We start from the raw sequence: 18381 nt of genomic DNA on the forward strand, positions 1-18381 counted from the left end.
AGCGCTGTCTTAGGCGTCTCACAGTACGGACATTGCAATTTATTGCCCTGGCCACATCTGCAGTCCTCATGCCTCCTTGCAGCATGCCCAAGGCACGTTCACGCAGATGAGCAGGGACCCTGGGCATCTTTCTTTTGGTGTTTTTCAGAGTCATTAGAAAGGCCTTTTTAGTGTCCTAAGTTTTTATAACTGTGACCTTAATTGCCTAACGTCTGTAAGGATGACAGGATGCTCTCAACTGTGCATCTGTAAAGGTTTGAGGGGTAAATCCAAATTTCTTCAGCCCCCTGAGGTTGAAGAGGCTCTGTTGCGCCTTCACCACACTGTCTGTGTGGGTGGACCATTTCAGATTGTCATTGATGTGTATGCCGAGGAACTTGAAGCTTTCCATCTTCTCCAGTGCGTCCCATCAATGTGGATAGGGGCGTGCTCGATCAGCTCCTTTGTTTTTTTGACGTTGAGGGAGATGTTATTTTCCTGGCACCACTCTGGCAGGACACTCACCTCCTTCCTGTGGGCTGTCTTGTCATTGTTGGTGTAGGAATACGTCAAAGATAAATACACAACGCAGAGGATGAGCGGATGAGAGGACTAAAAACTAGAGTACTAATGGTCATTAGGGAATTGTAAATAGGAGTTCAGTTCAACATCTGTTCAGAATCTGTGGAATGTCACTCCTGAACTCAGAGCGACGTGTGCTACCTGTGCCACGTTTTCATTGGTCTGTATATTGAGTCGGGGGCAGGATACTTGTTATTTGGCCAAGTAGTATTGCAAGAACTTCTGATTGGTCAACCTCAAGCTAGGGTGGGGGTTATAAATGGCATCCTGTTCCTTCTTTCAGTGGGGAAAAGCGGAGGACGGGAGACTGAACATTTACCTACCTCCCAGCATAACATCTTGATTTGTCCTCTCGAATAAACCTATTTTTCTCCCCATGATTTGCTTTTGAGTTTGTGCTATTGAAGAATAATATCAGTTGCTAACATTGGTAATCAGGTCTACTATTGTTGTGTTATCTGCAAACTTGATGATTGAGTTGGAGGCGTGCGTGGCCACTCAGTCAAGGGTGAACAGGGAGTGCAGGAGGGGGCTGATCACGCACCCTTGAGGGGCCCCAGTGTTGAGAATCAACAAAGTGGAGGTGTTGTTTCCTACCTTCACCACCTGGGGGGCTGCCCGTCAGGAAGTCCAGGACCCAGTTGCACAGGGTGGGGTTCAGACCCAGGGCCCCAAGCTTAATGATGAGCTTGGAGGGTACTATGGTGTTAAAGGCTGAGCTATAGTCAATGCATAGGTATTCCTCTTGTCCAGATGGGATAGGACAGTGTGCAATGCGAAGGCGATTGCATCGTCTATGGATCTAATGGGGCGGTATGCACATTTAAGTGGGTCTAGTGTCAGGTAAGGTAGAGGTGATTTGATCCTTAACTAGCCTCTCAAAGCACTTCATGATGACAGAAGTGAGAGCTACAGGGCGATAGTCATTGAGTTCAGTTACCTTTGCTTTCTTGGGTACAGGAACAATGGTGGATTTCCTGAAGCAAGTGGGGACAGCCGACAGATAGGGAGAGATTGAATATGTCCGTAAACACTCCAGCCTGCTGGTCTGCGCATGCTCTGAGGATGCGGCTTGGGATGCCGTCTGGGCCGGCAGCCTTGCGAGGGTTAACACGCGTGAATGTCTCACTCACGTCGGCCACGGAGAACGAGAGCCCACAGTCCTTGGTAGCAGGCCGCGTTGGTGGCACTGTGTTATCCTCAAAGCGGGCGAAGGTGTTTAGCTTGTCTGGGAGCAAGACATCATGTCCGCGACGTGGCCGGTTTTTCATTTGTAATCCGTGACCATCTGTAGACCCTGCCACATACATCTTGTGTCGGAGCCGTTGAATTGCAACTCCACTTTGTCTCTGTACTGACGTACTGCCTGTTTGATTGCCTTACGGAGGAAATAACTACACTGTTTGTATTCGACCAGATTCCCAGTGGTTCGCGTTTTCAGTTTTGCGCGAATGCTGCCGTGTATCCACGGTTTCTGGTTTGAGTAGGTTTTAATAGTCACAGTCAGAACAACATCACCTATACACTTCCTGAAGAACTCAGTCAACATGTCTGTGTATATATCAATGTTATTCTCGGAGGCTACCCGGAACATATCCCAGTCCGCGTGATCAAAACAATCTTGAAGCATGGATTCCAATTGGACAGACGAGCATTGAAAAGACCTTAGCACGGGTACTTCGTGTTTGAGTTTCTGCCTATAGGAAGGGAGGAGCAAAATGGAGTCGTGATCTGATTTGCTGAAGGGAGGGCGGGGGAGGGCCTTGTAGCCATCCTGGAAGGGCGAGTAGCAGTGATCAAGTGTTTTAGCAGCGCGAGTACTAGAGTCAATGTGTTGAATTTAAATGGAATTGACCCAACCTGCTAGATAGTCAACAGGTGAACAGTTGAAAAAGGTGGCAGTATGCATGTTAATAAGCGCCGGCTTACCTTCCTCCACCATGGCCTCTCCCTTTTGGGTGACAGCCTTGATGCGGGGTTCGTGGCCAGCGATCTCCGCTTGCAGGGCCTGGTGCTTCTTCAGCAAGTTCTGAACGCCAATCAAGTCTTTTCCCCGGTTGGTGGAGGCGGCGATGGGCTCCTTCTCCCGGATCCAGGTCTCCTCGTCCTCCACATCCCTGAAGAGCTGCTGCAGCCGCAGCGAGTCCGATAGCTTCTGCTTACGGGCAGCCATGGGGTCGCGAAGGGCGTCGTAGCGCGCCACCAGCGCCTCCTGCTTGCGCTTGATGTTGTCAGCGTCAAAGTGGCCCGCCTCCTGGAACTGACGCGCCTGGATGGTGATGCCGTCAATACGGTCCTAGAGAGGGGAGAGAGAGTTAAGTGTTGGCAGTAAGTCAGTCAGCAAGACTTACCTTGTGCTGACAGACTGTAGTCGACACAAATATTTGAATGCCTGAATATTGTAGACCATAATAATGTCTCTGCAACTGGGCTATGAAGGCTACTTGGAGTGGCAACTCCCATGCATAAAATCACAGAGTATATATTTGCCAGTCAATCAAAAACCTATAGATCAGCACAGTCCAGCTTTTTCTAGGAACTACCAGGCATGTACGGGATTCTTATAATTAGAGTAGAAATGCACTAGCTGCTCCCAGAGGTAAATGCAACAGTGTCTGTTAGTAGTTTACTTTTAGTTTCTGAAAACATCTAGTGATGGCAGTCAGTCAGTCAGTTACCCGGTGATGGCATTCAGTCAGTCAGTCACCTAGCGGTGATTTAAGCAATAAGGCACGAGGGTGTGTGGTATATGGCCAATATACCACGGCTAAGGGCTGTTCTTATGCAAGACGCATTGCGGAGTGCCTGGACACAGTCCTTAGCCGTGGTATATTGGCCATACCACAAACCCCGAGGTGCCTTATTGCTATTATAAACTGGTTACCAACATAAAAATAAAATGTTTTGTCATACTTGTGGTATACGGTCTGATATACCATGGCAGTCAGCCAATCAGCATTCAGGGCTCGAACCACCAAGTTTATAAATTACAGTAAATCATTACCTGGTGTGCGGCCACATCGGCCTCCAGCAGGGCATGTTTCTTCTGCAGGTTCTGGACGCTGGTCAGGTCCTTGCCGTAGTCGTCGGAGGCCAGGTGGCCCTCCACCTCGTACAGCCACAGCTCAATGTCCTCCACATTCCTGTTGAACTGCTGCTGCTGGTTAGCCTCACGCAGCTTGATGCCTGGGGGGAGGGGAGAGAGTGGTGAGGAGAGGTTTAAGGGTGGATGAAATTAAGTTGGATGTACAGTGAGGGGAAAAAGTATTTGATTCCCTGCTGATTTTGTACGTTTGCCCACTGACAAAGAAATTATCAGTCATTAATTTTAATGGTAGGTTTATTTGAACAGTGAGAGACAGAATAACAACAAACAAATCCAGAAAATCGCATGTCAAAAATGTTATAAAATGATTAGCATTTTAATAAGGGAAATAAGTATTTGACCCCTCTGCAAAACATGACTTAGTACTTGGTGGCAAAACCCTTGTTGGCAATCACAGAGGTCAGACGTTCCTTGTAGTTGGCCACCAGGTTTGCACACATCTCAAGAGGGATTTTGTCCCACTCCTCTTTGCAGATCTTCTCCAAGTCATTAAGGTTTCGAGGCTGACGTTTGGCAGCTCGACCCTTCAGCTCCCTCCACAAATTTTCTATGGGATTAAGGTCTGGAGACTGGCTAGGCCACTCCAGGACCTTAATGTGCTTCTTCTTGAACCACTCCTTTGTTGCCTTGGCCGTGTGTTTTGGGTCATTGTCATGCTGGAATACCCATCCACGACCCATTTTCAATGGCCTGGCTGAGGGAAGGAGGTTCTCACCCAAGATTTGACGGTACATGGCCCTGTCCATCGTCCCTTTGATGCGGTGAAGTTGTCCTGTCCCCTTATCAGAAAAACACCCCCAAAGCATAATGTTTCCACCTCCATGTTTGACAGTGGGGAGGGTGTTCTTGGGGTCATAGGCAGCATTCCTCCTCCTCCAAACACAGCGAGTTGAGTTGATGCCAAAGAGCTCAATTTTGGTCTCATCTGACCACAACACTTTCAACCAGTTGTCCTCTGAATCATTCAGATGTTCATTGGCAAACTTCAGACGTATGTGTGCTTTCTTGAGCAGGGGGACCTGGCGGGCGCTGCAGGATTTCAGTACTTCACGGCGTAGTGTGTTACCAATTGTTTTCTTGGTGACTATGGTCCCAGCTGCCTTGAGATCATTGACAAGATCCTCTCATGTAGTTCTGGGCTGATTCCTCACCGTTCTCATGATCATTGCAACTCCACGAGGTGAGATCTTGCATGGAGCCCCAGGCCGAGGGAGATTGACAGTTCTTTTGTGTTTCTTCCATATGCGAATAATCGCACCAACTGTTGTCACCTTCTCACCAAGCTGCTTGGCGATGGTCTTGTAGCCCATTCCAGCCTTGTGTAGGTCTACAATCTTGTCCCTGACATCCTTGGAGAGCGCTTTGGTCTTGGCCATGGTGGAGAGTTTGGAATCTGATTGATTGATTGCTTCTGTGGACAGGTGTCTTTTATACAGGTAACAAGCTGAGATTAGGAGCACTCCCTTTAAGAGTGTGCTCCTAATCTCAGCTCGTTACCTGTATAAAAGACACCTGGGAGCCAGAAAGCTTTCTGATTGAGAGGGGGTCAAATACTTATTTCCCTCATTAAAATGCAAATCAATTTATAACATTTTTGACATGCGTTTTTCTGGATTTTTTGGTGTTGTTGTTATTTTGTCTCTCACTGTTCAAATAAACCTACCATTAAAATGATAGACTGATAATTTCTTTGTCAGTGGGCAAACGTACAAAATCAGCAGGGGATCAAATACTTTTTTCCCCTCACTGTAGGTATTGAAGGAAGGGCAGTTCTAAATTTGTAGGTTTGGTTTCAGATCTTGGGGCTCTTAAATGAAACCTAGTGTAGTGACTAAAAACTAGCTTAAAACATAAATGCGCCTTTTTGCAGCGCTCCTCTACAGAGTAACTAGTGTCGCCGCCATTTTATATTTCCTCCACTCGAGGCAAACTCAAAATGGTGGTCGCCATAATAATAACAGCCTCACTCCCACTCATCTCACCTTTGAGCTCGGTGGCCTCCAGCAGCTTCTTCCACTGGGAGCTGACCTCGTCCATGCGGACCGACACTTCGTCGGCGGCGTAGTGCTTGCCGTCCAGAAGCTCCTGTCCAGACTTCTGCAGCGCGTCGATGCGGCTCTGGTTGGCTGACAGCTCCGCCTCGAAGGCCTGGTGCTTCTGGACCTTGCCCTGCAAGTTGGACGGATCCTGGGGAGAACAGAAAGAGCAGAGAGATAGTGAAAGGAAGGGGTTGTTGTAAGTATTAGGCCATAGTACTGAGAATAAGGAACTGTGTGGTTCACAGTGGTATTACAGCCTAATAGGATCCCACTGCAGTCTAGGAGAAAGCCACGTTGAGTATTGAAACCCCATTCTAAAGTACTAAGTAGCTAACTAGCTAAAGTATACCACTATAAAGTAGATAACTAACTAGCTAAAGTACATCACTATAAAATAGCTAGCTAAAGTAGCTAACTGAGAAACATTGATACCTTGTAGGCTTCGTCGGTGGCAGTCTTCATCTTCTCATTGATCCAGCTCTTGAGCTCGTCCGAGTCGCGGGAGAACTGCTGCAAGTGGAAGGAGTCCTCCAGGGCGGCGCGGCGGGACTGGGCACGCTCATGCAGGGCGTTACGGCGGCTCAGCAGCTGAAGGGTGGGTGAGATGTTATACACAACACCCAGGATATGGTATAAGCAGATATAGGGCAGCAGGTAGCCTAGTGGTTCAGAGTGTTGAGCCAGTAACCGAAAGATTGCAGGTTCGAATCCCCAAGCCGACTAGGTGAAAAATCTGTCGATGTGCACTTGAGCAAGGCACTTAACCCTAATTGCTCTGGATAAGAGAGTCTGTACTCTCTATTTTACATTTTAGTCATTTAGCAAAGTGCTACAAACATAGGACACATTCCAGTCCTGATCATCGTATTCTACTTACAGCATCTCTACGAGTGGCCACATCCTCCTTGGCGTAGTGGTTGTTCTGGATCAGTTTGGTAGCAAATTCATCCAGGGCCTGGAGAGAGGTTAGAGATTAGGTGTAACATTTGAGGAGGAAAAGCTGATCCTAGTGGTTACTGTTATATACTCACAGTGATCTTCTCCTCCTGAGCGCTGAGGGACTTCTCAAAGTCCTCGTGTTTCTTCAGCAGGGCCTCCACGCTGTCCAGAGAGTCACCAAGATCCTCGTTCAGAAGGAACGCCTGCACGCACACAATAATTACTTCACACCCAAACATTTTTGGAGAATAATCATTTAAGTGTAATTAAGTGAGCATGTTATTGTGTGTGGATGGCGATACCTCTTGCTTGCTCATCCAGTTGTCGACCTGCTCCGTGTCCCTGTAGAAGAGCTGCAGGTCCATGCACTGCTCGTACTGCTGCCTGCGCACCTCCCACAGCTCCAGCAGAGACTCCTTCTCCTCAGTCAGTACACCCAGCTACACACACATGGATGGGGTTCAATTAATCTGTCCACAGGTCCATGTAAAAGCTTGAATTCCAAACCAAGGACAAAGAGACAGATAGCCCTACCTTCTCCTTGACCTCCTCTGAGGCGTAGTGTCCAGTGTTGAGCAGAGCCTGGCCGGCCTCGTCCGTGGCTTTGAAGCTGTCCTCATGGGCGTCAATCTCACCCTAAGGACCACACACACACAGTAAACGTCAGCAACATTGCAGGAAAAACTAGCATCACTGATTGAAGATCTGAGAAAATATATAGTACTTAACAACTGCAATTATATTAAAATTATTATTAGGATCAGTTTTCCTGTACCTTGTGTTCCTGGTGGCGGTCGAGGAGAGCCTCAGCTCCAGCCACGTCGTTGGCCAGCTCATCAGCGTTGATCAGGGCCTTCATCTCCGTCACCCAGCTGGTCAGGTCACGGAAGTCTGAAGTGTAGCGCTGCAGCCTGCAGGGGGCAAAACACATACAGACAGTCAGAAGATAGGGTTCTGCATACTTTCAACTAAACTGGGCTCAAATGGCTGATAAATGTTTTGTTTGACCATGCATTGGGTAGTCGCTGTGTGTTGAGCGCAGTGGTGTTACGGTACTAACCCAGTAAAGTTACAGTAGTGACACTGCAAAGTTACAGTACTGACCAAGTAAGGTTACAGTAGGGACACCGCAAAGTTATGGTAGTGACATAGTAACAATACGGTACTGACCCAGTAAAGTTAGTGTGTTCGCTGTTAGGGCGATCAGGGTTTTACCGGTACCCACCTGTAGGAGTCGTTGAGGCGGGCGTGGCGCTCGGCGGCCAGCGTGCGGATCTGCTCCCAGTTGGTGATGAGCTCATCCCTCTTCAGGTGGATCTGGGAGGCGTTCTGGGGGTGGGTCTGCTGCAGACGTTCTGCCTCTCCGCCCAGAGTGTTGACCTTGTCCTCGAGGGCAGCCAGGTCTCTCTCCAGGCCCTCATGCTTGCGCAGCAGAGCCTGAACGCTGGCCAGGTCCCGGCCAAAGTCATCGGATGCCATGAGCTGCTCCTTCTCCTTGATCCAGCTAATGGTCTCGTCCACATCCCTGCAGGCCACATAACACTCTCAGTCAGAACATAAAATCTAAATGTCTTGATCCTCTCAGTTGTCTTGTGGCTTCCCCATCACACACTCAATCCAAAAGAAAACACACACCCAGCCTGTCCTGGGCATACCTGTTAAATCTCTGCACCTCGGCGGCTCCGAACAGCCTGCCCTGCCTCTGCTGCGCCAGGCCCTTGAGCCTCTGCCAGGCGGCGTTCACCTCCTCCTGCTTGCGAACAATGAGCTCCACCTCGGGGTGGGACTCCTGGCTCAACTTGCCCGCCAGCTGGTTCACCTCATTCACACGCTCCTCGTGGGCTGCCAGGTCCGTCTGGAACTCCTCAAACTTCTTCTGGAGCACCTCTACGTGCTCCAGGTCCTGGCCCAGCTCCTCCGAGGTGGCCATGGCCTCCTGTTAGACACAGGTTTTGGTAAGATTTAGGATCGGTTATATAGTAGGGCCCTGCAGACATGGTTTAGGGAGGCTAATGTTTAGAATCGGTTATCTAGTAGGGCCCTGCAGACACGGTTTAGGGAGGCTAATGTTAGGATAGGTTGTCTATAAGGTCCTATGGCAATGGTCTCCTGTTGGATATGATTTAGGTTAAGGTCATGTTGTCTATTAGAGTTCCGTAGACATGCTTTAGGCCATGGCCTCCAGTAGATATAGAGGATGTGTGTGACTTCAGGTTGAGACACTGACCTTGTCACTGATCCAGTCCAGGGCATCCTCACACTCGCGCAGGTACTGCACCAGCTTCTGGGCCTGCAGCAGACGGACACCCTTCTCCTTGGTCTTCTGCAGCAGCAGATCCCAAAGACGGTGAAGCTCCTCCAGACGAGTCTAAAAGCAGAAAGGGAGACAATTTACACAGGGTGATGGAAACTGATTCAAGACCAGGGCCCATATTCAGTCTCTCAGAGTTGGAGTGCTGATCTGGGATCAGGTCCCCCCTGTCCATACAATGTTATTCATTACGATCTAAAAAGAGAAATTAGGGCCCATATTCACAAAGTATCTCAGAGTAGGTGTGGTGACCTAGGACCAGCTCCCCTCGTCTATGTGATCTTGTCTATTATGATCCAGAAGTTAAAACTGATCCCGAATCAGCACTCCTACTCTGAGACACAGGTTATGGGTCCAGTACTTTGAGTCCAATACTTGCTGAAGCTGTAGTTTGAGACCAAGATAAGTGCATATCAATAGAAAATAGGCACACACATCATGCAAGTCTTCATATATAGGTCATAACCACACAGCAAACAGAATGGATCTGAAAGAATTAAAAGGGAGTGGAACCTAAAAGAGAGAGAAACACAAGAGCCAGGAAGTCCACATCACCCAAGCACCTACTTTTATATAGTCAGCCATATTGAAACTTGAAACTATGGGTCTCTGGGAAGTCCGGTAGGGCGTGAAGGACTGAACCAGACATGATCGGGGTTAAAAAGGGTGGATTGTGTAGATCTATCTTGGTCAGGCACATAGCTCAGCGGACTGTGTGGGTGTGTGTCTTTGTCTCTTACGCGGATGGTTTCGGAGGCAAAGTGGCCTTCGGAGATCATTAGGTTGCCAGTCTCGTCTAGCTTAATGATGGCTCCAGCGTTGGCCTGCACCTCCGCCTCGAAGGCCTGATGTTTCTGGAGCTTGCCCTGTGGGGGGAGAGGAGGCATGTTAGCATGGCACAAAGACTACAGTGGACAGGACAGACATACCTGGCGAAGGGTCACGGATTATGATGTACTGATCATTCTATGTGAGTTTTATGGCCTTGCGGTTTCATTTTGAATGGCCACTGGAGAGGCTACAAGTCAGTCAATTCACAAAAAGTGGCTCGTGCATACTGTAATAAAGTAAGGTGACAAAATGGAATCAAGATGTTACCATTCATTTTGTCAAAGCCCAGGTTACAGTACAACACCACCCAAATTCCAATAGACTAAAATGACAACTGGGCAGGCTGATCCTAAATCTACCTGGAGCTGTTGAAATGCATCCTTGTGCACTAAAACCCATGATGTGCGATAGGTAGGTACTGTTATGCCGTATGCTGACAGACAAACGGACAAGGCAGACTGACCTGGAGGTTGGTAGGGTCCTTGTAGTTCTCATCAGAGGCGATCTGCAGCTTCTCCTGGATCCACTTCTCCAGCTCGTCAGCATCGCGGCGGAAGAACTGGAAGCGGTACGAGTCCTCCAGCTTCTGCCGTCGCACGCCCGACAGCTCCTTGAAACGCCGGTAGCGATCCAACACCTGCTGCCGGCGCTCCTGGATGTCATCAGCAGACTCCAGCACTTTCACCCCACTGGTATCCATTCTCTGACAAGAGAAATACAATGGGGGAAGTAATCATTAACACTTCTTACCACTTGCAACAAAACGATTCTGCTTTCTAGTTGTTAGCATTAATAGTTACTACAATTGAGATGAGTGGATGAGAATGCCGTCAGCCATCTTGACAAATGTATGAACAAGATGGCTGCTACCATTTGTCCATCCCTTTGATAGTATAGAAATAACGGTCCAACTGAGCCTGCTATGGCAACGCTAGCGTCGCATCAAGCATTTCTACTTGGCCGTCATCCAATTTCTCTAATCTCTGCTTCTTTAGGCCTTTAAAACACAAGAGCTCTCAGAAACTGAATAGCTGTGGAGGACTTCCAGAATGTCACGAAGTGCCATTCTTTCTTTTCCACTTTCTCTTTCCCTGGGGGCATTTGAACACAGTGCAGCTCTTCATGGATCTCTACTCACCACGCAAAAAATGGATCTAGAGGAAAAGTCACGGAAGACACACAACTTTATAGAATACAACGAGACAAGGCTGACTATTGCTATGAAAGGACAAAAACTCCCCAGTGAATAAGTAGCCAGCTCCTCTCCAGTCCAGCTGACTCGCCGTGGGGCCAGCAGCAGCTGAGAACGCGAGACTGAAAAAAGGGAGTGGAGGCAGAAATTCCACACAGCTCTGAACAAACAGTAACCAGACCTCACTTCACAATTGGACTGCTGCTGTCAGCCCTCCTAACACGCACTGGCCCTCAGCCCCCCTCTTCACCCAGCCTATATACCATCCCACCATACACCGGGGGAGTGGAGGCCAGTAGGGAGAGGGAAGAGTAGGGCGAGGTAACCAGACAGGATCACAGTCACCCACCCTGTATTCTAGTCCCCAGCCTGGATAGTGGGGCTGTCAGAGGACCACACCCTGGTAGTGACTGTAACACAGTCTCTGCCAGGCAGGCATACACAGGGTGCTTCCTTTCATATACTACTAGAGTCTCTGGACTATGAGGAATGTGAGCTAAACATTTGGTGTCATTTCTGGAGTGGCAGGGGGCCCGGGAGGGCGAGAGAATCTAGGCTCCTAGACCATAAATTGAATTACCAGCATTCAACATGGCAACTTTGAAGCTGATGTGACAGTGAACTGTAGCAGCAGAAAGTACATTTAAGATGGCAAGTTTGTCTTTTTCAATCATTGATGAATACATAACAGCCTCCAAATGGCTTCCGTGAGATTGTAGGATTTTAGCACATGGGTGTAGTCCCAGCCTACCTGCCAACCATTGTGGGGGGGATTGATAAATTGTCTGTGGCTGGTCTTTACCTTTGCTTAGGCCTACATCTGGAGTCTTTTCTCAGGGTGGTGTAACCTACACTGTGGCATATCAGGTCCCTGTGACCTCTGATACACCAGACCAGGCCCTGGTGGAGAGAGGCCAGTCCAGCTGAACACCAGGGGGAGAAAACACACTGCATCCTTCATCTCTGGTCAGGACTGTTTGCGCATGGTTGTTATCCAGTTCCAATAGACCATCTCATACCCTTCATACAATCAGAAACTTCTTGACAGAAATAAACGGACTAAACCATTCTTCCAGAAAGAAAGGTACAGACAAGGTGTCTCACAATAGACATGGATAAGATCAAAATGTGATATGACGACTATGAACAGAATTCAGTGTGCTTAACTGAGTAATTTATTTCAGTAAGGAGGGACAGAACATTGATTTACCCGGCCAACCCAAGGACAGTGAACCCCATGAGCAAAGAGGACCATATAGAAATAAAATAAAATTGCTGACAGTCCAACTGTCTGCCCCGGGGAGTGGGGGTAGTGCTAGACCTCATGAAAGAGGCCCATTGTTAAAACACAGCCAGCGCAGCTCCCATTCAGACAGCGGGAAAGAGGGGTGTGGAGAGATGGACGGAGAGAGAGATAAAGTGAAATGGTCCATCTCTGACAGTAGGATTAGTGGTGTCAGCAGTGTGGTGACATTCAGCAGATCCAGGAGACACTGCTTGGTCTGGTCCACAGAGGGGCCGCTGGGCTGGCTGGGCCTCCTCAACAATCAACAGACCAGTTTGTTGCCTGGTTCAATTCTTCCCCAAACATCTTCCTACACCAGTGGCTCCCAACCAGGGGGTACTTGGCCTATCCACAGGGGGTACTTGAGAAGATGCACATGAAGGGGTAATTCGGGTGCACTCCGTTCAGAGCAAAATTCTGTTGGAGGTACAGTAAATGAAAGAGTTTGGGAACCACTGAACTACACCATAACCCTAACCCACTGAAGAGATGGCAACAGCAAGAGAGAAAACTGAGGAGCCATGAGTCCAGTCAAAGTGCAGATTGTTCTATATAGCTCATATACAGTGCATTCGGAAAGTATTCAGACCCCTTGACTTGTTCCACATTTGGTTACATTACAGCCTTATTCTAACATGGATGAAATAGTTTTTCCCCCTCATCAATCTACACACAATACCCCATAATGACAAGGCAAAAACAGCTTTTTAGACATTTTAGCAAATTATTATATATTTTTAATTAACTGAAATATCACATTTACATATGTATTCAGACCCTCTACTCAGTACTTTGTTGAAGCACCTTTGTGGCAGTGTTTACAGCCTTGGGTATGACGCTACAAGCTTGGCACACCTGTATTTGGGGAGTTTCTGCCATTCCTCTCTGTCCCGAAGCCACTCCTGCGTTGTCTTGGCTGTGTGTTTAGGGTTGTTGTCCAGTTGGAAGGTGAACCGTCGCCCCAGTCCACAGTCCTGAGCGCTCTGGAGCAGGTTTTCATCAAGGATCTTTCTGTACTTTGCTCCGTTCATGTTTCCTTCATTCCTGACTAGTCTCCCAGTCCCTGCCAATGGAAAACATCCCCACAGCATGATGCCACCACCACCATGCTTCACCGTAGGGATGGTGCCAGGTTTCCTCCAGACATGACGCTTGGCATTCAGACCAGAGTTCAATCTTGGATTCGTCAGACCAGAGAATCTTGTTTCTCAAGGCCTGAGAGTCCTTTAGGTGCCTTTTGGCAAAATCTAAACAGGCTGTCATGTGCCTTTATTGAGGAGTGGCTTCCGTCTGAACACTATCATAAAGGCCTGATTGGTGGAGCGCTGCAGAGATGATTGTGCTTCTAGAAAAGTTCTCCCATCTCCACAGAGGAACTCTGGAACTCTGTCAGAGTGACCATTGGGTTCTTGGTCACCTCCCTGACCAAATGCCTTCTCCCCCTATTGCTCAGTTTGGCCGGGCGGCCAGCTCTAGGAAGAGTTTTGGTGGTTCCAAACTTCTTCCATTTAAGAATGACGGAGGCTGTTGTGTTCTTGGGGACCTTCATTGCTGCAGGTACCCTTCCCCAGATCGGAGCGTCGACACAATCCTGTCTCGGAGCTATACGGACAACTCCTTCGACCTCATGGCTTGGTTTTTGCTCTGACATGCATTGTCAACTGTGAGACCTTACATAGACAGGTGTGTGCCTTTCCGAATCATGTCCAATCAACTGAATTTACCACAGGTGGACTCCAATCAAGTTGTAGAAACATCTCAATGATCATTGAAAACAGGAAGCACCGGAGCTCAATTTCAAGTCTCATCGCAAAGGGTCTGAATACTTACGTAAATAAGGTATTACTGTTTTTTAATATTAACAAATTTGCCCCCAAAAAATGTAACTTGTTTTTACTTTGTCATTGTGGAGTAGTGTGTGTAGATTGATGAGGGGAAAAATATATTAATCCATGTAACAAAAGGGGTCTGAATGCTATCTGAATGTACTGTATGAGTATATGGCCACTCTGCCATCAAACAAATCAATCTATAAAAAGAAAGATATGCCAGAAATAACTGACAAGATCATGAAAAAGCATTTAAACCGATTAGTAGCCTCTACACTGGCCCATTTTCTGTAAAAAACATCATACTAGACAATTTCCCCTCCCCCATCCCCTTACACCAGTCCTAATACACTAAGGGCTTAAATCATCCCAGGATTTAGCTGACCGCGACCCCGTTCTGCTCTGACATCTGCCTGTGGGGATGAAGGCACACGCTACTCTGACTAGCCTGTTTGAGGGACAGCTCTCTGGACCAATGAGTAAACAGCCTTTGGGTCATGTGTCTTCAGGGCATTGCCCTCTCCTGGGAGACACTGCTGCTCTGGGACACAATGTGCCAAAGTCGTTGGAGTGATGCAGCGAATTTTACAGCCGTGTGAGACATCGTCACTTCAGTGTGAAGTTGAAGTCATCGGACCTTGCAAAGAGTTTGCCCTGTTGGCGTGTGGTTTAGAAGACAATTGAATGTGTGCGCATGTCCAGGTGTCAAGCCCACTGCCTTCAGAAAGCATGTATACCCCTTGACTTATTCCACATTTGTTGTTTAACAGCCTGAATTCAAAATGGATTAAATAGATATCTTTCCTCACCCATCTACATATGATACTCCATAAAGATAGAGTGAAAACATGTTTTTTGAAATGTTTGCAAATGTGTTGAAAATGAAATACAAAAATATTCACACACCCGAGTCAATACATGTTAGAATCACCTTTAGTAGCAAATATAGCTCTGAATCTTTCTGGATAAGTCTCTGTCAAATTGCAAGAAAACAATTTAAGTCATGCCATCAAGCAGATTTAAAGTCAAAACTATCAAAACTATCCAATCAGGAACATTCACTGTCTTCTTGGTAAGAAACTCCAGTGTAGATTTGGCCTTGTGTTTTAGGTTATTGTCCTGCTGAAAGGTGAATTAATCTCCCAGTGTCTGGTGGAAAGCAGACTGGACCAGATTTTCCTCTAGGATATGCCTGTGCATAGCTCCATTCCGTTTCTTTTTAATCCTGAAAAACTCCTTAACGATTACAAGCATACCCATAACATGATGCAGCCACCCCTATGCTTGAAAATATGAAGAGTAGTAATCAGTAATGTGGTGTATTGGATTTGCCCCAAATATAACTTTGTATTCAGGACAAAAAGTAAATTACTTTGCCACATTTTTGCAGTATTACTTTAGTGCCTTGTTGCAAACAGGATGCATGTTTTGGAATATTTTTATTCTGTACAGGCTTCATTCTTTTCACTCTCATTTAGGTTAGTATAGTGGAGTAATAACTACAATGGTGTTGATTAATCCTCAGTTTTCTCCTATCACAGCCATTCAACTCTAACTGTTTTAAAGTCACCATTGGCCTCATGGTAAAGTCCCTGAGCGGTTTCCATCGTCTCTGGCAACTGTGTTAGGAAGGACGCCTCTAATCAAATGGCTACCCAGACTTTTTGCAGGGACCTTACATATAATTGTATGTGTGGGGTACAGAAATTAGGTAGCCGTTAGAAAATCATGTTTAACACTATTATTGCACACAGAGTGAGTCCATGCAACTTATGTGACAATGTTTTGCTCCTGAACTTATTTAGGCTTGTCATATTTACTGACATTTCAGCTTTAAATTTGTATTTAACTTGTACAATTTTTGAAAAACATAATTTCACTTTGACATTATGGAGTATTGTGTGTAGGCCAGTGACAAAGAAAATCTCAATTTAATCAATTTCAAATTCAGGCTGTAACACAACAAAATGTGGAAAAAGTCAAAGGGTGGGAATACTTTCTGAAGGCACTGTAAATGGTTACGTTACAGAAAAACAAATCTGTAGCATTTATCAGATGACAATACATTTGGGGAAGGAAGAGGCCACGTCATAGCACATGTTGTATCTTCGACCCGCGGAAGACCCCCTAGCACAGTGCAGCTGCAATAGGAGATAGTGCTCGACTGACGCTGTGAATGGTAGATAACACCAATTTCCTCCATGTCCTGCCCCCTCTCTCTAACACTCTTTCCCTCCTTCACTCCCTCGTCCACTTATCCACTAACTACCTCACACACCCCCACATACTACTACTAAACAGCAAAGCTGAATGCTTCCTCGAAGCTCACCGTCTATGTAACCCTTGATCTCTTAGCACTAAAAATGAAAGCCTGTTGGCAAGAGGAGGAGACAGAAGCACCATGCACAAATTCCATCTGCATTACATAGGATAGTCAAAGTCCAACCACCTGGTTTCTCAACCGTGTAAGCAAGCAGCAATTAAATAACTCCACGGTGGTTAGGACTTATACCTAACAGTGGTTAGGCCTGCTTATCAACTGTACAGAGACAAAGGTTGTGGATTGAGTTGGTGGACCCACATCCTGTTGTTGTGGCGAGACCACATGAAGGACGGTCTTGCTAACTCTTTTTTTTTTCTGGTTCAAAATAGCATTTAGCTGGTGGGGGTGACAGGTGGGTGGCCATGGGTGTGGCCAATGGCACAGTCAACAACCAGAAATCTTTTTTTATTTTACCTTTGTTTAACTAGGCAAGTCATTCTTATTTTCAATGACGGCCTAGGAACAGTGGGTTAACTGCCTTGTTCAGGGGCAGAACGATAGATTTTTACCTTGTCAGCTCGGAGATTCGATCTTGCAACCTTTCGGTTACAAGTTCAGCGCTCTAACCACTAGGCTACTTGCCGCGCGAAAAATCGTAAAACTTTTAGGCGTAGCTAAAATGTTTATGCTAGTTTCCTGCAAATCTACACATTTTACAATGGAGCTAAGATAAAATCTGCAATTCTACACATTTTGCCATGGCTTATGCCATCTGAGTGACTTAAACATAAAATCAAATGGGGGCCTCATGCAATTACAAAAATACTCCTGAATGCATAATTTGGGGAATGTTTTATTCTCCCTGACTATCTTAGCATTTATTTTGGCGATAGCTAGTTCTCAAAATATATATATATTTTTAAGTGCCATTATCATTCCTACATACTTTATATTTGGTTTTAGTCGTTTAGTTTAAAACCTTTTTTTCCATCCCTAAAACTATTCTCCCAAATACTTTTCTATGCAGAAACAAAAACACTAACTATAGGCCTAGATACCCGGCGAGTGGTTGGGTTAAATACTGACGCAGGAAACTAGGCTAAATTGCCACTTCAGTACCAACTACATAAGACAGCTTTTGAGAAAGAAAGACGTTATGTACGTCAGTACTTTTGCACGGGACCGGCACACTTGAAGTGTTATGTAAATGTGGCTGTTTCAAGGTTCTCTAGAAGATTCTTCCCTCCCTTTGTTCTCCCCTTCAGTCATTTAGCAAAGGTCCATTCAACTTGGGTGTTTACCTCAAACTGTCATGTCAAACTATTTCACATTTTCAATGCATTAACGGAATTTAGTGAATCAGCAATATTCTAACTGAATATTAATTTGGTATTCCTGATGAGTCAACAACTTGAACACAAATATCATCACGTCATTGTCTGCAATAGGTCTTTGTCACTGAAATAACCACTTATAATCGTCACACAGTAGTGACACTACCTTTTCAGACGGTTAGCCATTGTCATGAAGGCATATTAACAGGGCTATTCCAATTCCGGTCCTGGAGGGCTAAAACACTTCTGGTTTTTGTTTCTACCTGGTAGTTAATTGCACTCACCTGGTGTCCCAGTTCTGAATCAATCCATGATTAGAAGTAAAGGACGAAAACCATAAGTGCATCTATTCCCACTCTCCCCATTTTAAAATCAGGTCATTCTCATAAAGACGTGCCACAGATTACATTCGAGGAGGCCAGAGATATTTATAGATCCCTGTGTGGCTCCCATCGCTGCACAAGTATCCAGAGAGATATTGCTCTGCGGAGAGAGAATGCGACACAAGGTGGGTGGGTGGGTGGACAGGGGTGGGGTATCGATTTGCTTCATTAGAATTATTGCCTACGCATTAGGCCTAGGCTACTCTTAGTAGCTGGATATTTAATTTGAGTGCACCAAAGTCTTCGTTCGCTTCCTGGCATAAACAAATCCATTAGTTTTGACGGAGCACAAAAAAATTATTATACTG

The 18381-nt window shown here is 46.4% G+C and overlaps 1 protein-coding gene and 1 non-coding gene across 9 annotated transcripts in view; both read right to left on the minus strand.

Annotated features, from left to right (window-relative positions):
• Positions 1-18381, minus strand: part of sptan1 (spectrin alpha, non-erythrocytic 1) — a 54002-nt gene that overhangs the window by 24419 nt on the left and 11202 nt on the right. For 7 of the 8 annotated variants that reach the window (XM_014142961.2, XM_014142991.2, XM_014142982.2 and 4 more), the window contains exons 2-15: positions 10251-10490; positions 9697-9822; positions 8873-9013; positions 8301-8581; positions 7871-8170; positions 7421-7556; positions 7180-7281; positions 6948-7085; positions 6738-6848; positions 6584-6661; positions 6139-6294; positions 5650-5854; positions 3566-3747; positions 2491-2857 (exon numbers count right to left, since the gene is read on the minus strand). In XM_014142961.2, the coding sequence (XP_013998436.2) occupies positions 2491-2857; positions 3566-3747; positions 5650-5854; positions 6139-6294; positions 6584-6661; positions 6738-6848; positions 6948-7085; positions 7180-7281; positions 7421-7556; positions 7871-8170; positions 8301-8581; positions 8873-9013; positions 9697-9822; positions 10251-10487 (2560 nt within the window). In that variant the 5' untranslated portion in view covers positions 10488-10490. Of the gene's footprint in view, positions 1-2490; positions 2858-3565; positions 3748-5649; positions 5855-6138; positions 6295-6583; positions 6662-6737; positions 6849-6947; positions 7086-7179; positions 7282-7420; positions 7557-7870; positions 8171-8300; positions 8582-8872; positions 9014-9696; positions 9823-10250; positions 10491-10925; positions 10947-18381 lie in introns of those variants that run through there. The other variant, XM_014142970.2, reaches the window with a different exon arrangement.
• On the minus strand, positions 2974-3109 carry LOC123726836 (small nucleolar RNA SNORA84). The gene has a single exon (XR_006758997.1). It is a non-coding gene; the product is annotated as a small nucleolar RNA SNORA84 (small nucleolar RNA).

The sequence above is a fragment of the Salmo salar genome, chromosome ssa01 (assembly GCF_905237065.1).
Source record: "Salmo salar chromosome ssa01, Ssal_v3.1, whole genome shotgun sequence".
Lineage (NCBI taxonomy): Eukaryota > Metazoa > Chordata > Actinopteri > Salmoniformes > Salmonidae > Salmo > Salmo salar.